The following is a 21102-nucleotide window of genomic DNA, read 5'->3' on the forward strand; positions in this document are numbered from 1 at the left end:
CATCCAATATACTCACTCCCTCCCTCTGGCAGATCATCCAATATACTCACTCCCTCTGGCAGATCATTCAATATACTCACTTCCTCTGGCAGATCATTTTGATATACTCACTCACTTCCTCTGGCAGATCATTCAATACACCCACTCCCTCTGGCAGATCACTCAATACACCCACTCCCTCTGGCAGATCATTCAATATACTCACTTCCTCTGGCAGATTATTTTAATATACTCACTTCCTCTGGCAGATCATTCAATATACTCACTCCCTCCCTCTGGCAGATCATCCAATATACTCACTCCCTCTGGCAGATCATTCAATACACCCACTCCTTCTGGCAGATCACTCAATACACCCACTCCCTCTGGCAGATCATTCAATATACTCCCTCCCTCTGGCAGATCATTCAATATACTCCCTCCCCCTGGCAGATCATTCAATATACTCACTTTCTCTGGCAGATCATTTTAATATACGCACTCCCTCTGGCAGATCATTCAATATACTCCCTCCCTCTGGCACATCATACAATATACTCACTTCCTCTGGCAGATCATTTTAATATATGCACTTCCTCTGGCAGATCATTCAATATACTCACCCCCTCTGGCAGATCATTCAATATACTCACCCCCTCTGGCAGATCATTCAATATACTCACTCCCTCTGTCTGATCATTCAATACACCCACTCCCTCTGGCAGATCATTCAATATACTCACTCCCTCTGGCAGATCATCCAATATACTCACTTCCTCTGGCAGATTATTCAATACACCCACTCCCTCTGGCAGATCACTCAATACACCCACTCCCTCTGGCAGATCATTCAATATACTCACTTCCTCTGTCAGATTATTCAATACACACACTCCCTCTGGTAGATCATTCAATATACTCACTCCCTCTGGCAGATCATCCAATATACTCACTCCCTCTGGCAGATCATTCAGTATACTCACTTCTTCTGGCAGATCATTTTAATATACTCACTTCCTCTGGCAGATCATTCAATATACTCACTTCCTCTGGCAGTTCATTTTAATATACTCACTTCCTCTGTCAGATCATTCAATACACCCACTCCCTCTGGCAAATCACTCAATACACCCACTCCCTCTGGCAGATCATTCAATATACTCACTCCCTCTGGCTGATCATTCAATATACTCACTTCCTCTGGCTGATCATTTTAATATACGCACTTCCTCTGTCCGATCATTAAATATACTCACTCCCTCTGGCAGATGATTCAATACACCCACTCCCTCTGGCAGATCATTCAATATACTCCCTCCCTCTGGCAGATCATTCAATATACTCCCTCCCTCTGGCAGATAATTCAATATACTCCCTCCCCCTGGCAGATCATTCAATATACTCACTTCCTCTGGCAGATCATTTTAATATACGCACTTCCTCTGGCAGATCATTCAATATACTCACTCCCTCTGGCAGATAATTCAATATACTCCCTCCCCCTGGCAGATCATTCAATATACTCACTTCCTCTGGCAGATCATTTTAATATACGCACTTCCTCTGGCAGATCATTGAATACACCCATTCCCTCTGGCAGATCATTCAATACACTCACTTCCTCTGGCAGATCATTGAATACACCCATTCCCTCTGGCAGATCATTCTATACACTCACTTCCTCTGGCAGATCATTCAATACACCCATTCCCTCTGGCAGATCATTCAATACACTCACTTCCTCTGGCAGATCATTCGATATACTCACTTCCTCTGGCAGATCATTCAATACACCCACTCCCTCTGACAAATCATTCAATACACTCACTTCCTCTGGCAGATCATTCAATACACGCACTTCCTCTGGCAGATCATTCAATATACTCACTCCCTCTGGCAGATCATTCAATACACCCATTCCCTCTGGCAGATCATTCAATACACTCACTTCCTCTGGCAGATCATTGAATACACCCATTCCCTCTGTCAGATCATTCAATACACTCACTTCCTCTGGCAGATCATTGAATACACCCATTCCCTCTGGCAGATCATTCAATACACTCACTTCCTCTGGCAGATCATTCAATACACCCATTCCCTCTGGCAGATCATTCAATACACTCACTTCCTCTGGCAGATCATTCGATATACTCACTTCCTCTGGCAGATCATTTTAATATACGCACTTCCTCTGTCCGATCATTCAATATACTCCCTCCCTCTGGCAGATCATTTTAATATACTCACTTCCTCTGGCAGATCATTCAATATACTCACTCCCTCCCTCTGGCAGATCATCCAATATACTCACTCCCTCTGGCAGAGCATTCAATACACCCACTCCCTCTGGCAGATCACTCAATACACCCACTCCCTCTGTCAGATCATTCAATATACTCACTCCCTCTGGCAGATCATTCAATATACTCACTTCCTCTGGCAGATCATTTTAATATACGCACTTCCTCTGTCCGATCATTCAATATACTCCCTCCCTCTGGCAGATCATTCAATATACTCCCTCCCTCTGGCAGATCATTCAATATACTCCCTCCCTCTGGCAGATCATTCAATATACTCCCTCCCTCTGGCACATCATTCAATATACGCACTTCCTCTGGCAGATCATTCAATATACTCACCCCCTCTGGCAGATCATTCAATATACTCACCCCCTCTGGCAGATCATTCAATATACTCACTCCCTCTCTCTGATCATTCAATACACCCACTCCCTCTGGCAGATCATTCAATATACTCCCTCCCTCTGGCAGATCATTCAATATACTCCCTCCCTCTGGCACATCATTCAATATATTCACTTCCTCTGGCAGATCATTTTAATATACGCACTTCCTCTGGCAGATCTTTCAATATACTCATCCCCTCTGGCAGATCATTCAATATACTCACCCCCTCTGGCAGATCATTCAATATACTCACTCCCTCTCTCTGATCATTCAATACACCCACTCCCTCTGGCAGATCATTCAATATACTCACTCTCTCTGGCAGATCATCCAATATACTCACTTCCTCTGGCAGATTATTCAATACACCCACTCCCTCTGGCAGATCACTCAATACACCCACTCCCTCTGGCAGATCATTCAATATACTCACTTCCTCTGGCAGATCATTTTAATATACGCACTTCCTCTGGCAGATCATTCAATATACTCACTCCCTCTGGTAGATCATTCAATATACTCACTTCTTCTGGCAGATCATTTTAATATACTCACTTCCTCTGGCAGATCATTCAATATACTCACTTCCTCTGGCAGTTCATTTTAATATACTCACTTCCTCTGTCAGATCATTCAATACACCCACTCCCTCTGGCAAATCACTCAATACACCCACTCCCTCTGGCAGATCATTCAATATACTCACTCCCTCTGGCTGATCATTCAATATACTCACTTCCTCTGGCTGATCATTTTAATATACGCACTTCCTCTGTCCGATCATTAAATATACTCACTCCCTCTGGCAGATGATTCAATACACCCACTCCCTCTGGCAGATCATTCAATATACTCCCTCCCTCTGGCAGATCATTCAATATACTCCCTCCCTCTGGCAGATAATTCAATATACTCCCTCCCCCTGGCAGATCATTCAATATACTCACTTCCTCTGGCAGATCATTTTAATATACGCACTTCCTCTGGCAGATCATTCAATATACTCACTCCCTCTGGCAGATAATTCAATATACTCCCTCCCCCTGGCAGATCATTCAATATACTCACTTCCTCTGGCAGATCATTTTAATATACGCACTTCCTCTGGCAGATCATTCAATATACTCACTCCCTCTGGCAGATCATTCAATACACCCATTCCCTCTGGCAGATCATTCAATACACTCACTTCCTCTGGCAGATCATTGAATACACCCATTCCCTCTGGCAGATCATTCAATACACTCACTTCCTCTGGCAGATCATTGAATACACCCATTCCCTCTGGCAGATCATTCAATACACTCACTTCCTCTGGCAGATCATTCAATACACCCATTCCCTCTGGCAGATCATTCAATACACTCACTTCCTCTGGCAGATCATTCGATATACTCACTTCCTCTGGCAGATCATTCAATACACCCACTCCCTCTGACAAATCATTCAATACACTCACTTCCTCTGGCAGATCATTCAATACACGCACTTCCTCTGGCAGATCATTCAATATACTCACTCCCTCTGGCAGATCATTCAATACACCCATTCCCTCTGGCAGATCATTCAATACACTCACTTCCTCTGGCAGATCATTGAATACACCCATTCCCTCTGTCAGATCATTCAATACACTCACTTCCTCTGGCAGATCATTCAATACACCCATTCCCTCTGGCAGATCATTCAATACACTCACTTCCTCTGGCAGATCATTCAATACACCCATTCCCTCTGGCAGATCATTCAATACACTCACTTCCTCTGGCAGATCATTCGATATACTCACTTCCTCTGGCAGATCATTTTAATATACGCACTTCCTCTGTCCGATCATTCAATATACTCCCTCCCTCTGGCAGATCATTTTAATATACTCACTTCCTCTGGCAGATCATTCAATATACTCACTCCCTCCCTCTGGCAGATCATCCAATATACTCACTCCCTCTGGCAGAGCATTCAATACACCCACTCCCTCTGGCAGATCACTCAATACACCCACTCCCTCTGTCAGATCATTCAATATACTCACTCCCTCTGGCAGATCATTCAATATACTCACTTCCTCTGGCAGATCATTTTAATATACGCACTTCCTCTGTCCGATCATTCAATATACTCCCTCCCTCTGGCAGATCATTCAATATACTCCCTCCCCCTGGCAGATCATTCAATATACTCACTTCCTCTGGCAGATCATTTTAATATACGCACTCCCTCTGGCAGATCATTCAATATACTCCCTCCCTCTGGCAGATCATTCAATATACTCCCTCCCTCTGGCAGATCATTCAATATACTCCCTCCCTCTGGCAGATCATTCAATATACTCCCTCCCTCTGGCACATCATTCAATATACGCACTTCCTCTGGCAGATCATTCAATATACTCACCCCCTCTGGCAGATCATTCAATATACTCACCCCCTCTGGCAGATCATTCAATATACTCACTCCCTCTCTCTGATCATTCAATACACCCACTCCCTCTGGCAGATCACTCAATACACCCACTCCCTGTGGCAGATCATTTAATATACTCACTTCCTCTGGCAGATCATTTTAATATACTCACTTCCTCTGGCAGATCATTCAATATACTCACTCCCTCCCTCTGGCAGATCACCCAATATACTCACTCCCTCTGGCAGATCATTCAATACACCCACTCCCTCTGGCAGATCACTCAATACACCCACTCCCTCTGGCAGATCATTCAATATACTCATTCCCTCTGGCAGATCATTCAATATACTCACTTCCTCTGGCAGATCATTTTAATATACGCACTTCCTCTGTCCGATCATTAAATATACTCACTCCCTCTGGCAGATCATTCAATACACCCACTCCCTCTGGCAGATCATTCAATATACTCCCTCCCTCTGGCAGATCATTCAATATACTCCCTCCCCCTGGCAGATCATTCAATATACTCACTTCCTCTGGCAGATCATTTTAATATACTCACTTCCTCTGGCAGATCATTCAATATACTCACTCCCTCTGGCAGATCATTCAATACACTCACTTCCTCTGACAGATCATTGAATACACCCATTCCCTCTGGCAGATCATTCAATACACTCACTTCCTCTGGCAGATCATTCGATATACTCACTTCCTCTGGCAGATCATTGAATACACCCACTCCCTCTGACAAATCATTCAATACACTCACTTCCTCTGGCAGATCATTCAATACACTCACTTCCTCTGGCAGATCATTCAATATACTCACTTCCTCTGGCAGATCATTCAATATACTCACTTCCTCTGGCAGATCATTCAATATACTCACTCCCTCTGGCAGATCATTCAATACACCCATTCCCTCTGGCCGATCATTCAATACACTCACTTCCTCTGGCAGATCATTGAATACACCCATTCCCTCTGGCAGATCATTCAATACACTCACTTCCTCTGGCAGATCATTGAATACACCCATTCCCTCTGGCAGATCATTCAATACACTCACTTCCTCTGGCAGGTCATTCAATACACCCATTCCCTCTGGCAGACCATTCAATATACTCAGTCCCTCTGGCAGACCATTCAATATACTCAGTCCCTCTGGCAGACCATTCAATATACTCAGTCCCTCTGGCAGACTATTCAATATACTCACTCCCTCTGGCAGATCATACAATACACCCACTCCCTCTGGCAGACCATTCAATATACTCAGTCCCTCTGGCAGATCATTCAATATACTCACTTCCTCTGGCAGATCATTTTGATATACTTACTCACTTCCTCTGGCAGATCATTCAATACACCCACTCCCTCTGGCAGATCACTCAATACACCCACTCCCTCTGGCAGATCATTCAATATACTCACTTCCTCTGGCAGATCATTTTAATATACGCACTTCCTCTGGCAGATCATTCAATATACTCACTTCCTCTGTCAGATTATTCAATACACACACTCGCTCTGGCAGATCATTCAATATACTCACTCCCTCCCTCTGGCAGATCATCCAATATACTCACTCCCTCTGGCAGATCATTCAATATACTCACTTCCTCTGGCAGATCATTTTGATATACTCACTCACTTCCTCTGGCAGATCATTCAATACACCCACTCCCTCTGGCAGATCACTCAATACACCCACTCCCTCTGGCAGATCATTCAATATACTCACTTCCTCTGGCAGATTATTTTAATATACTCACTTCCTCTGGCAGATCATTCAATATACTCACTCCCTCCCTCTGGCAGATCATCCAATATACTCACTCCCTCTGGCAGATCATTCAATACACCCACTCCTTCTGGCAGATCACTCAATACACCCACTCCCTCTGGCAGATCATTCAATATACTCCCTCCCTCTGGCAGATCATTCAATATACTCCCTCCCCCTGGCAGATCATTCAATATACTCACTTTCTCTGGCAGATCATTTTAATATACGCACTCCCTCTGGCAGATCATTCAATATACTCCCTCCCTCTGGCACATCATACAATATACTCACTTCCTCTGGCAGATCATTTTAATATATGCACTTCCTCTGGCAGATCATTCAATATACTCACCCCCTCTGGCAGATCATTCAATATACTCACCCCCTCTGGCAGATCATTCAATATACTCACTCCCTCTGTCTGATCATTCAATACACCCACTCCCTCTGGCAGATCATTCAATATACTCACTCCCTCTGGCAGATCATCCAATATACTCACTTCCTCTGACAGATTATTCAATACACCCACTCCCTCTGGCAGATCACTCAATACACCCACTCCCTCTGGCAGATCATTCAATATACTCACTTCCTCTGTCAGATTATTCAATACACACACTCCCTCTGGTAGATCATTCAATATACTCACTCCCTCTGGCAGATCATCCAATATACTCACTCCCTCTGGCAGATCATTCAGTATACTCACTTCTTCTGGCAGATCATTTTAATATACTCACTTCCTCTGGCAGATCATTCAATATACTCACTTCCTCTGGCAGTTCATTTTAATATACTCACTTCCTCTGTCAGATCATTCAATACACCCACTCCCTCTGGCAAATCACTCAATACACCCACTCCCTCTGGCAGATCATTCAATATACTCACTCCCTCTGGCTGATCATTCAATATACTCACTTCCTCTGGCTGATCATTTTAATATACGCACTTCCTCTGTCCGATCATTAAATATACTCACTCCCTCTGGCAGATGATTCAATACACCCACTCCCTCTGGCAGATCATTCAATATACTCCCTCCCTCTGGCAGATCATTCAATATACTCCCTCCCTCTGGCAGATAATTCAATATACTCCCTCCCCCTGGCAGATCATTCAATATACTCACTTCCTCTGGCAGATCATTTTAATATACGCACTTCCTCTGGCAGATCATTCAATATACTCACTCCCTCTGGCAGATAATTCAATATACTCCCTCCCCCTGGCAGATCATTCAATATACTCACTTCCTCTGGCAGATCATTTTAATATACGCACTTCCTCTGGCAGATCATTCAATATACTCACTCCCTCTGGCAGATCATTCAATACACCCATTCCCTCTGGCAGATCATTCAATACACTCACTTCCTCTGGCAGATCATTGAATACACCCATTCCCTCTGGCAGATCATTCAATACACTCACTTCCTCTGGCAGATCATTGAATACACCCATTCCCTCTGGCAGATCATTCTATACACTCACTTCCTCTGGCAGATCATTCAATACACCCATTCCCTCTGGCAGATCATTCAATACACTCACTTCCTCTGGCAGATCATTCGATATACTCACTTCCTCTGGCAGATCATTCAATACACCCACTCCCTCTGACAAATCATTCAATACACTCACTTCCTCTGGCAGATCATTCAATACACGCACTTCCTCTGGCAGATCATTCAATATACTCACTCCCTCTGGCAGATCATTCAATACACCCATTCCCTCTGGCAGATCATTCAATACACTCACTTCCTCTGGCAGATCATTGAATACACCCATTCCCTCTGTCAGATCATTCAATACACTCACTTCCTCTGGCAGATCATTGAATACACCCATTCCCTCTGGCAGATCATTCAATACACTCACTTCCTCTGGCAGATCATTCAATACACCCATTCCCTCTGGCAGATCATTCAATACACTCACTTCCTCTGGCAGATCATTCGATATACTCACTTCCTCTGGCAGATCATTTTAATATACGCACTTCCTCTGTCCGATCATTCAATATACTCCCTCCCTCTGGCAGATCATTTTAATATACTCACTTCCTCTGGCAGATCATTCAATATACTCACTCCCTCCCTCTGGCAGATCATCCAATATACTCACTCCCTCTGGCAGAGCATTCAATACACCCACTCCCTCTGGCAGATCACTCAATACACCCACTCCCTCTGTCAGATCATTCAATATACTCACTCCCTCTGGCAGATCATTCAATATACTCACTTCCTCTGGCAGATCATTTTAATATACGCACTTCCTCTGTCCGATCATTCAATATACTCCCTCCCTCTGGCAGATCATTCAATATACTCCCTCCCCCTGGCAGATCATTCAATATACTCACTTCCTCTGGCAGATCATTTTAATATACGCACTCCCTCTGGCAGATCATTCAATATACTCCCTCCCTCTGGCAGATCATTCAATATACTCCCTCCCTCTGGCAGATCATTCAATATACTCCCTCCCTCTGGCAGATCATTCAATATACTCCCTCCCTCTGGCACATCATTCAATATACGCACTTCCTCTGGCAGATCATTCAATATACTCACCCCCTCTGGCAGATCATTCAATATACTCACCCCCTCTGGCAGATCATTCAATATACTCACTCCCTCTCTCTGATCATTCAATACACCCACTCCCTCTGGCAGATCATTCAATATACTCCCTCTGGCAGATCATTCAATATACTCCCTCCCTCTGGCACATCATTCAATATACTCACTTCCTCTGGCAGATCATTTTAATATACGCACTTCCTCTGGCAGATCTTTCAATATACTCACCCCCTCTGGCAGATCATTCAATATACTCACCCCCTCTGGCAGATCATTCAATATACTCACTCCCTCTCTCTGATCATTCAATACACCCACTCCCTCTGGCAGATCATTCAATATACTCACTCTCTCTGGCAGATCATCCAATATACTCACTTCCTCTGGCAGATTATTCAATACACCCACTCCCTCTGGCAGATCACTCAATACACCCACTCCCTCTGGCAGATCATTCAATATACTCACTTCCTCTGGCAGATCATTTTAATATACTCACTCCCTCTGGTAGATCATTCAATATACTCACTTCTTCTGGCAGATCATTTTAATATACTCACTTCCTCTGGCAGATCATTCAATATACTCACTTCCTCTGGCAGTTCATTTTAATATACTCACTTCCTCTGTCAGATCATTCAATACACCCACTCCCTCTGGCAAATCACTCAATACACCCACTCCCTCTGGCAGATCATTCAATATACTCACTCCCTCTGGCTGATCATTCAATATACTCACTTCCTCTGGCTGATCATTTTAATATACGCACTTCCTCTGTCCGATCATTAAATATACTCACTCCCTCTGGCAGATGATTCAATACACCCACTCCCTCTGGCAGATCATTCAATATACTCCCTCCCTCTGGCAGATCATTCAATATACTCCCTCCCTCTGGCAGATAATTCAATATACTCCCTCCCCCTGGCAGATCATTCAATATACTCACTTCCTCTGGCAGATCATTTTAATATACGCACTTCCTCTGGCAGATCATTCAATATACTCACTCCCTCTGGCAGATAATTCAATATACTCCCTCCCCCTGGCAGATCATTCAATATACTCACTTCCTCTGGCAGATCATTTTAATATACGCACTTCCTCTGGCAGATCATTCAATATACTCACTCCCTCTGGCAGATCATTCAATACACCCATTCCCTCTGGCAGATCATTCAATACACTCACTTCCTCTGGCAGATCATTGAATACACCCATTCCCTCTGGCAGATCATTCAATACACTCACTTCCTCTGGCAGATCATTGAATACACCCATTCCCTCTGGCAGATCATTCAATACACTCACTTCCTCTGGCAGATCATTCAATACACCCATTCCCTCTGGCAGATCATTCAATACACTCACTTCCTCTGGCAGATCATTCGATATACTCACTTCCTCTGGCAGATCATTCAATACACCCACTCCCTCTGACAAATCATTCAATACACTCACTTCCTCTGGCAGATCATTCAATACACGCACTTCCTCTGGCAGATCATTCAATATACTCACTCCCTCTGGCAGATCATTCAATACACCCATTCCCTCTGGCAGATCATTCAATACACTCACTTCCTCTGGCAGATCATTGAATACACCCATTCCCTCTGTCAGATCATTCAATACACTCACTTCCTCTGGCAGATCATTGAATACACCCATTCCCTCTGGCAGATCATTCAATACACTCACTTCCTCTGGCAGATCATTCAATACACCCATTCCCTCTGGCAGATCATTCAATACACTCACTTCCTCTGGCAGATCATTCGATATACTCACTTCCTCTGGCAGATCATTTTAATATACGCACTTCCTCTGTCCGATCATTCAATATACTCCCTCCCTCTGGCAGATCATTTTAATATACTCACTTCCTCTGGCAGATCATTCAATATACTCACTCCCTCCCTCTGGCAGATCATCCAATATACTCACTCCCTCTGGCAGAGCATTCAATACACCCACTCCCTCTGGCAGATCACACAATACACCCACTCCCTCTGTCAGATCATTCAATATACTCACTCCCTCTGGCAGATCATTCAATATACTCACTTCCTCTGGCAGATCATTTTAATATACGCACTTCCTCTGGCAGATCATTCAATATACTCACTCCCTCTGGCAGATCATTCAATATACTCACCCCCTCTGGCAGATCATTCAATATACTCACTCCCTCTCTCTGATCATTCAATACACCCACTCCCTCTGGCAGATCATTCAATATACTCCCTCTGGCAGATCATTCAATATACTCCCTCCCTCTGGCACATCATTCAATATACTCACTTCCTCTGGCAGATCATTTTAATATACGCACTTCCTCTGGCAGATCTTTCAATATACTCACCCCCTCTGGCAGATCATTCAATATACTCACCCCCTCTGGCAGATCATTCAATATACTCACTCCCTCTCTCTGATCATTCAATACACCCACTCCCTCTGGCAGATCATTCAATATACTCACTCTCTCTGGCAGATCATCCAATATACTCACTTCCTCTGGCAGATTATTCAATACACCCACTCCCTCTGGCAGATCACTCAATACACCCACTCCCTCTGGCAGATCATTCAATATACTCACTTCCTCTGGCAGATCATTTTAATATACGCACTTCCTCTGGCAGATCATTCAATATACTCACTCCCTCTGGTAGATCATTCAATATACTCACTTCTTCTGGCAGATCATTTTAATATACTCACTTCCTCTGGCAGATCATTCAATATACTCACTTCCTCTGGCAGTTCATTTTAATATACTCACTTCCTCTGTCAGATCATTCAATACACCCACTCCCTCTGGCAAATCACTCAATACACCCACTCCCTCTGGCAGATCATTCAATATACTCACTCCCTCTGGCTGATCATTCAATATACTCACTTCCTCTGGCTGATCATTTTAATATACGCACTTCCTCTGTCCGATCATTAAATATACTCACTCCCTCTGGCAGATGATTCAATACACCCACTCCCTCTGGCAGATCATTCAATATACTCCCTCCCTCTGGCAGATCATTCAATATACTCCCTCCCTCTGGCAGATAATTCAATATACTCCCTCCCCCTGGCAGATCATTCAATATACTCACTTCCTCTGGCAGATCATTTTAATATACGCACTTCCTCTGGCAGATCATTCAATATACTCACTCCCTCTGGCAGATAATTCAATATACTCCCTCCCCCTGGCAGATCATTCAATATACTCACTTCCTCTGGCAGATCATTTTAATATACGCACTTCCTCTGGCAGATCATTCAATATACTCACTCCCTCTGGCAGATCATTCAATACACCCATTCCCTCTGGCAGATCATTCAATACACTCACTTCCTCTGGCAGATCATTGAATACACCCATTCCCTCTGGCAGATCATTCAATACACTCACTTCCTCTGGCAGATCATTGAATACACCCATTCCCTCTGGCAGATCATTCAATACACTCACTTCCTCTGGCAGATCATTCAATACACCCATTCCCTCTGGCAGATCATTCAATACACTCACTTCCTCTGGCAGATCATTCGATATACTCACTTCCTCTGGCAGATCATTCAATACACCCACTCCCTCTGACAAATCATTCAATACACTCACTTCCTCTGGCAGATCATTCAATACACGCACTTCCTCTGGCAGATCATTCAATATACTCACTCCCTCTGGCAGATCATTCAATACACCCATTCCCTCTGGCAGATCATTCAATACACTCACTTCCTCTGGCAGATCATTGAATACACCCATTCCCTCTGTCAGATCATTCAATACACTCACTTCCTCTGGCAGATCATTGAATACACCCATTCCCTCTGGCAGATCATTCAATACACTCACTTCCTCTGGCAGATCATTCAATACACCCATTCCCTCTGGCAGATCATTCAATACACTCACTTCCTCTGGCAGATCATTCGATATACTCACTTCCTCTGGCAGATCATTTTAATATACGCACTTCCTCTGTCCGATCATTCAATATACTCCCTCCCTCTGGCAGATCATTTTAATATACTCACTTCCTCTGGCAGATCATTCAATATACTCACTCCCTCCCTCTGGCAGATCATCCAATATACTCACTCCCTCTGGCAGAGCATTCAATACACCCACTCCCTCTGGCAGATCACTCAATACACCCACTCCCTCTGGCAGATCATTCAATATACTCACTTCCTCTGGCAGATCATTTTAATATACGCACTTCCTCTGTCCGATCATTCAATATACTCCCTCCCTCTGGCAGATCATTCAATATACTCCCTCCCCCTGGCAGATCATTCAATATACTCACTTCCTCTGGCAGATCATTTTAATATACGCACTCCCTCTGGCAGATCATTCAATATACTCCCTCCCTCTGGCAGATCATTCAATATACTCCCTCCCTCTGGCAGATCATTCAATATACTCCCTCCCTCTGGCAGATCATTCAATATACTCCCTCCCTCTGGCACATCATTCAATATACGCACTTCCTCTGGCAGATCATTCAATATACTCACCCCCTCTGGCAGATCATTCAATATACTCACCCCCTCTGGCAGATCATTCAATATACTCACTCCCTCTCTCTGATCATTCAATACACCCACTCCCTCTGGCAGATCATTCAATATACTCCCTCCCTCTGGCAGATCATTCAATATACTCCCTCCCTCTGGCACATCATTCAATATACTCACTTCCTCTGGCAGATCATTTTAATATACGCACTTCCTCTGGCAGATCTTTCAATATATTCACCCCCTCTGGCAGATCATTCAATATACTCACCCCCTCTGGCAGATCATTCAATATACTCACTCCCTCTCTCTGATCATTCAACACACCCACTCCCTCTGGCAGATCATTCAATATACTCACTCTCTCTGGCAGATCATCCAATATACTCACTTCCTCTGGCAGATTATTCAATACACCCACTCCCTCTGGCAGATCACTCAATACACCCACTCCCTCTGGCAGATCATTCAATATACTCACTTCCTCTGGCAGATCATTTTAATATACGCACTTCCTCTGGCAGATCATTCAATATACTCACTCCCTCTGGTAGATCATTCAATATACTCACTTCTTCTGGCAGATCATTTTAATATACTCACTTCCTCTGGCAGATCATTCAATATACTCACTTCCTCTGGCAGTTCATTTTAATATACTCACTTCCTCTGTCAGATCATTCAATACACCCACTCCCTCTGGCAGATCACTCAATACACCCACTTCCTCTGTCCGATCATTAAATATACTCACTCCCTCTGGCAGATCATTCAATACACCCACTCCCTCTGGCAGATCATTCAATATACTCCCTCCCTCTGGCAGATCATTCAATATACTCCCTCCCTCTGGCAGATAATTCAATATACTCCCTCCCCCTGGCAGATCATTCAATATACTCACTTCCTCTGGCAGATCATTTTAATATACGCACTTCCTCTGGCAGATCATTCAATATACTCACTCCCTCTGGCAGATCATTCAATATACTCCCTCCCTCTGGCACGTCATTCAATATACTCACTTCCTCTGGCAGATCATTTTAATATACGCACTTCCTGTGGCAGATCATTCAATATACTCACTTCTTCTGGCAGATCATTTTAATATACTCACTTCCTCTGGCAGATCATTCAATATACTCACTTCCTCTGGCAGTTCATTTTAATATATTCACTTCCTCTGTCAGATCATTCAATACACCCACTCCCTCTGGCAGATCACTCAATACACCCACTCCCTCTGGCAGATCATTCAATATACTCACTCCCTCTGGCAGATCATTCAATATACTCACTTCCTCTGGCTGATCATTTTAATATACGCACTTCCTCTGTCCGATCATTAAATATACTCACTCCCTCTGGCAGATCATTCAATACACCCACTCCCTCTGGCAGATCATTCAATATACTCCCTCCCTCTGGCAGATAATTCAATATACTCCCTCCCCCTGGCAGATCATTCAATATACTCACTTCCTCTGGCAGATCATTTTAATATACGCACTTCCTCTGGCAGATCATTCAATATACTCACTCCCTCTGGCAGATCATTCAATATACTCCCTCCCTCTGGCACATCATTCAATATACTCACTTCCTCTTGCAGATCATTTTAATATACGCACTTCCTCTGGCAGATCATTCAATATAGTCACCCCCTCTGGCAGATCATTCAATATACTCACTCCCTCTGGCAGATCATTCAATATACTCCCTCCCTCTGGCAGATCATTCAATATACTCACTTCCTCCACAGATCATTCGATATACTCACTCTCCAGTGCATGAAAAAGTAGCCCTTAAGGTCCCTTCTAAATCTTAACCTTCAATTTGTGCTCACTAGTTTTGTACATGTGTATTTTGTTAATCCTTGAAAATTCGTACTGTTTTCATTGTCTTTGAACATCATAACTTTGCATGTTAATTTACAGCAATGATGAAGTCTCTGTAATTGAAGATTGTCTCTATTCTCAGGACCCAAACAGGCTGCACTATGATTCTGCTGAATTGCAGTTGTTTGAAAACATTGAATGTGAATGGCCCGTGTTCTGGACTTACCTCCTCATTGACGGAGTATTTAAAGAAGATAAGGTGCAGGTAGGAAGGGGCATGGGGACTCACTGGTGATGTGATAGGCACATTTTAATGATAAATATAATCGGTGCACGATTATTATAATTCTGTATTGTTCTATTATAATTACACTAATCTGCTCTAGGTACTTGGTTTTAATAGTAGTTTCTAGAATCAAAAGCTGTGGGAAATTCTTTCTGGCAAATTCCAGTGTGATGTATTATTTGCTTGAGTCTGCAGTGTGCTGCTTGCCTTTCAAATGACTTGATAACATTTTCTTACTCCAGTCTGGAATGCCAAGTAAACCCACCAGATTAACTGGGTGCAAACCCTCCCTTCACTCTCCATTTCATGCCCAATGCAGGAATGCAGTGGATGAAGAAACTAAGGAAAGGGAATGGCATTTTTACTGGACAGGTTGGGAAAAGGTATAGTCATAATAGCTGTGGGAATTGGTAGGTTTATAAAAGGTGTCTGGTGACAGTTTGTCTCCAGAGATGGAGAAAGGGGAGAGGGGATAGGCAAAGTGAATTTAAGGGCAGGGTGGAAGTTGGAGGTAAAGTTGATGAAATTGACGAGCTCAGCATGGGTGCATGAAGCAGCTCCAATGCAGTCGTCAGTGTAGCGGAGGAAGAGTTAGGGAACATTACCAGGGAAGACTTGGAACATGGATTATTCTATGTAACCAACGAAGAGGCAGGCTGGGGCCCATGCAGGTGCCCATGGCTGCCCTTTGAGTCTAGAGACAGTGGGAGGAGACAAAGAGATTGTTGAAGGTGAGGACCACTTCTGCCAGACAGAGGAGACTGGCGGTGGTTGGTTCTTTCACTGATACAGGAGCAAGAGTTTCAAGGCCTTAATGGGGTATGAAGTGTATAGGGTTTGGACACTCATGGTGAAATGAGGCGTCAAGGCCAGGGAATGGAAAATTACTGAGGGGATTAAGAACATGAGAACTGTTGCGGATGTAGGTGGGAAGAGATTGAACCAAAGGGGGAACTGAACAGAGTTGAGGAGTGAGGACACAACTTCAGTGGGGCAGGAGTGGGCAGAGGCAATAGGCCTACTGGGACAGTCAGGTTTGTGGTAGGGGGTAGGGGGCAGAATGGGACAGTGCAGGGTAAGGGGACTACAAGTCTGGTACCAGTGGATGGGAGTTCTCCAGAGTTGATGAGGTCTGATATGATGGCCGGAGAGGGAACCCCTTCGAGGGGTAGGTATGAGGAGGTGTCGGAGAGTTGCCACCAGGCCTCAGCAAGGTAGCAGTCAGTCAGTATACTGCCTGTTGATTTTTATCAACACCATTCTCTTCACTTACAGTCTTTTCAGTGTGACAGCGGTAATGGCTGAGCTTCCATTTGTGTTCATTCGGTATTTGGCTGATGCCGTGGAGCTTTTGGAATGCAGTAACTGTTTAGCTAGTGGGTTGTGCAACAACAGAGGAGGTGGGTGGCAGTAAAAACAGAGCAGGAAGTGCACGAGTCCCCTGTTGTCATTCAGGCACAGTGTTTTCGATACTGCGGCGAATGGCTTCTCAGAGGAAAGCAGCACAAGCTGGTGAATTATGCAGGACTGACAACTTAATGTTCCAGGGGAAAAGTGCTTCAGACGCGACAGAGGGTGATAGCAGGTCAGACCAGATCAGACACTACAGGAGGATACCAGATCAGATCAGATCAGACCCGACAGAGGAATAGCAGATCATATCAGACATGACGGGGATAGCAGATCAGATTGGACATGACAAGAGGGGGATACCAGATCAGATCAGACATGACGGGGATAGCAGATCAGATTGGACATGACAAGAGGGGGATACCAGATCAGATCAGACATGACAGGGTGATAGCAGATCAAATTGAACATGACAGAGGGGGATACCAGATCAGATCAGACATGACAGAAGAATAGCAGTTTAGATCAGATCAGACATGACAGGGGATACCAGATCAGATCAGATCAGACCCGATAGAGGGATAGCAGATCAGACATGACGGGGATACCAGATCAGATCAGATCAGACATGACAGAGGGATAGCAGATCCTATCAGACATGACAGGGGAATGGCAGATCAGATCAGACATGACAGGGATACCAGATCTGATCAGATCAGACACATCGGGAATAGCAGATCAGATCAGACATGACCAAGATACCAGATCAGATCAGATCAGATCAGACACGTCAGGGGAATAGCAGATCCGATCAGATCAGACACATCAGGGGAATAGCAGATCAAATCAGACATGACAGAGATACCAGATCAGATCAGATCAGACATGACAGGGATACCAGATCAGATCAGATCAGACATGACGGGGGATAGCAGATCAGATCAGACAAGTTTATTGTCATTGACACATGTTACGACATTTGTTGTTTTGCAGCAGCAGCATAGGACAATACATCAAAACGCTGTAAATTACAGTGCGTTAGAAAATACATATTGCACAAAAGAGAACAAAATAGTGAGTCAGTTTTCATGGGTTCATGGACTGTTCAGAAATCTGATGGCAAAGGGGAAGTGGTTGTTCCTAAGATGTTGAGTGTTTGTTTTCAAACACATACTCCCTGATGGTAGTAATGAGAAGAGGGCTTGTCCTGGATAATCTGGGTCCATAAGACATAGGAGCAGAATTAGGCCATTCAGCCCATTGAGTCTACTCTGCCATTCAATCATGGCTGATGCCGGAAACCACTCATCCTCATGCACCTGCCTTCTCACCATATCCTTTGATGCCCTGACCGATCAGGAAATGATCAGCTTCCGCCTTAAGTATAGCCACTGACTTGGCCTCCACCCACTGTGGCAGAGCATTCAACAGATTCACCCTTCTCTGGCTAAAAAAATTCCTCCTTCTCTTCTTTCTAAAAGGTTGCCCCTCAATTTTGAGGCTGTGCCCTCTAGTTCTGGATACCCTTACCACAGGAAACATCCTCTCCACATCCACCCGATCTAGTCCATAATGATGAATATTGGTTTCTTGAGGTACTGCTGTTTGAAGATGTCCTTGGTGGTGTGGAGGCGAGTGCCCGTGATGGAAATGGCTGAGTGTACAACCCTCTGCAGCTTGTTCTGATCCTTTGCATTGGCACATCCATGGGACAACCTGTTAATATATTGGTTCTAAAATTTGCAGTGGAGCGAGCTTTGGACTTCCGTGCTTCTTCACTGTTCTATAACACTACATCGACACTTGATAGAATTGCCGAAGGATACTTTTCATTTGTGGCAAACCTGTTTCCCACCTCATATATATGTACATTTATTCTCTGCATAGAAGTCCTATATTCCAGTGCCACAAATTAAAGAATTTCCATTTTAATACTGTAGGAAAGAGTGCAGTAGAGGAACTTGATAAGCTGTGGAGCAGTTCAGGAAGGGTGATATGGCACTATAAATACTCTCTTTTCCATGGTTACAGGTTGAAGAGTACAAAGAAGCCCTGGAAGAAGTTCTTTTAAGGGAACAGAATGGCATACGGCTAATACCAGAACTGTACGCTGTTCCTGCTGAAAAGGTCTGCAATGCCTTCATTACCAATCTAAAGCTCAGAGCAGATGATCTTATTGAACAAGTTTACAGTATTATCGCCAAGAAAGTTTGCAGTCTGAATTGACAGTGATATGTGTTACGAACCCCGTAACTGGGTCACTTACCAGCAAAGATAGAGAGGTCCGTTGAAGTCTGATGGTACTATTTTTAACAGTATTTATTAGCAAAAATACACAAAAATAATATCAATGCAAACATACAGATAATATACGTCGTCAATACTAAATCTAAAAGTGCGGGTATAATAATAATAAGAAATAGCTCTATCACTGTCTAGGGGATAATGTATTGTCCGATGGAAATATAAAAGTCACTCAGTTCATGCAGGCTGCCGCCTTTTGTTGGAGAGAGAGAGATTTGGAAAAACTTGCCAGCTTTCCTTTTTTATGATTTTGATCCGTCGGAGTCTCGTTGGTGTGGCTGTTCATTTGTGGCCTCTCCTTCAGCTAAAGCCATTCTTCCGTGATGAGCCCGCTACCCAGGCAAGGGAGGACGCACACGGGCCCTCACCGGCGTTCGCTATAAAATGCTGTCACTGGCTTTCCAGCGTTTCTCCTGGTGCGTCTAAAGGGGTTGTTCCCCAGACCCTCTTTTATCCTTACTCACGGGGTCTCAGATCCCAATCAGGTTGGGATGATGCAATCCCTCAACCAGCCCACTCTGGTCATCCCCGAGGGCTTCAATGAATAGTACAGTACTCAATACACAATTCCGTCTCCAAGTGACAATAGCCGTTATCAGGGGTTTTTGGTTCGCTGAGGCCAGGACAAATTCCAAACTTTGAGGATTCTGCGTGTCTCTCTCATTTCCTGGGTCCCAGACCCGAATTAATAGCGATCTTGCGATTCTCAAAAAAGGAGGGGGCGACTTTGTGCCCTTCGGCCCCTCAGAGTTGTGGCACATTCGTAACGTGTAATTTAGTCAATTGATCTGATGTGATGTCAGCTAAAGTGATTGTGTTATGCAGAACTCCTTCACTGTTTTGGTTATAATAATTATTACATTATTATTAATGTTCCTTCCCGTTGAATGGGTGGGTTTTCTCCAGGTCCTCTAGTTTCCTTCCGCAGTCCAAAGACGATAGGTTAATTGGTCATTGTAAATTGTCCCCTGATTAGATTAAGCTTAATTGGGTTTGTTGGGTGTTGCTAAGTTGGCATGGCTCAAAGGGTTGGAGGAGCAGACTGCGCACTGTAACATTTAATCAATAAATACTTTGATTTATTGGTAATAAATCAACTATTTAACCATTTCAGCCTTTGTAATTGACATCCACCTTTCTATGGACTTAGGGGTTTAGCATTTAACATGGAAAACCAGAGGAAGCTCTGAATGATTTCCAGCTGGATGTCTCCACAATGTTACTAGGCACCTGTTAAAGCTGCTGCTGTTTCACGGTGTGGAACCCTGCCATGTGTTGTGAGCAAACGTTCTCCATCAGAGAGCGTGTCTGT

The 21102-nt window shown here is 44.0% G+C and overlaps 1 protein-coding gene across 1 annotated transcript in view; it reads left to right on the forward strand.

The window, feature by feature from the left end:
* Positions 1 to 21102, forward strand: part of LOC132393015 (phosphorylase b kinase regulatory subunit alpha, liver isoform-like) — a 221448-nt gene that overhangs the window by 90421 nt on the left and 109925 nt on the right. The window contains exons 11-12 of the mRNA XM_059967706.1: positions 15993 to 16115; positions 19518 to 19613. Coding sequence (XP_059823689.1) covers positions 15993 to 16115; positions 19518 to 19613 — 219 coding nt within the window. The remainder of the gene's footprint in view (positions 1 to 15992; positions 16116 to 19517; positions 19614 to 21102) is intronic.

Source organism: Hypanus sabinus, chromosome 4 (assembly GCF_030144855.1).
Source record: "Hypanus sabinus isolate sHypSab1 chromosome 4, sHypSab1.hap1, whole genome shotgun sequence".
NCBI lineage: Eukaryota > Metazoa > Chordata > Chondrichthyes > Myliobatiformes > Dasyatidae > Hypanus > Hypanus sabinus.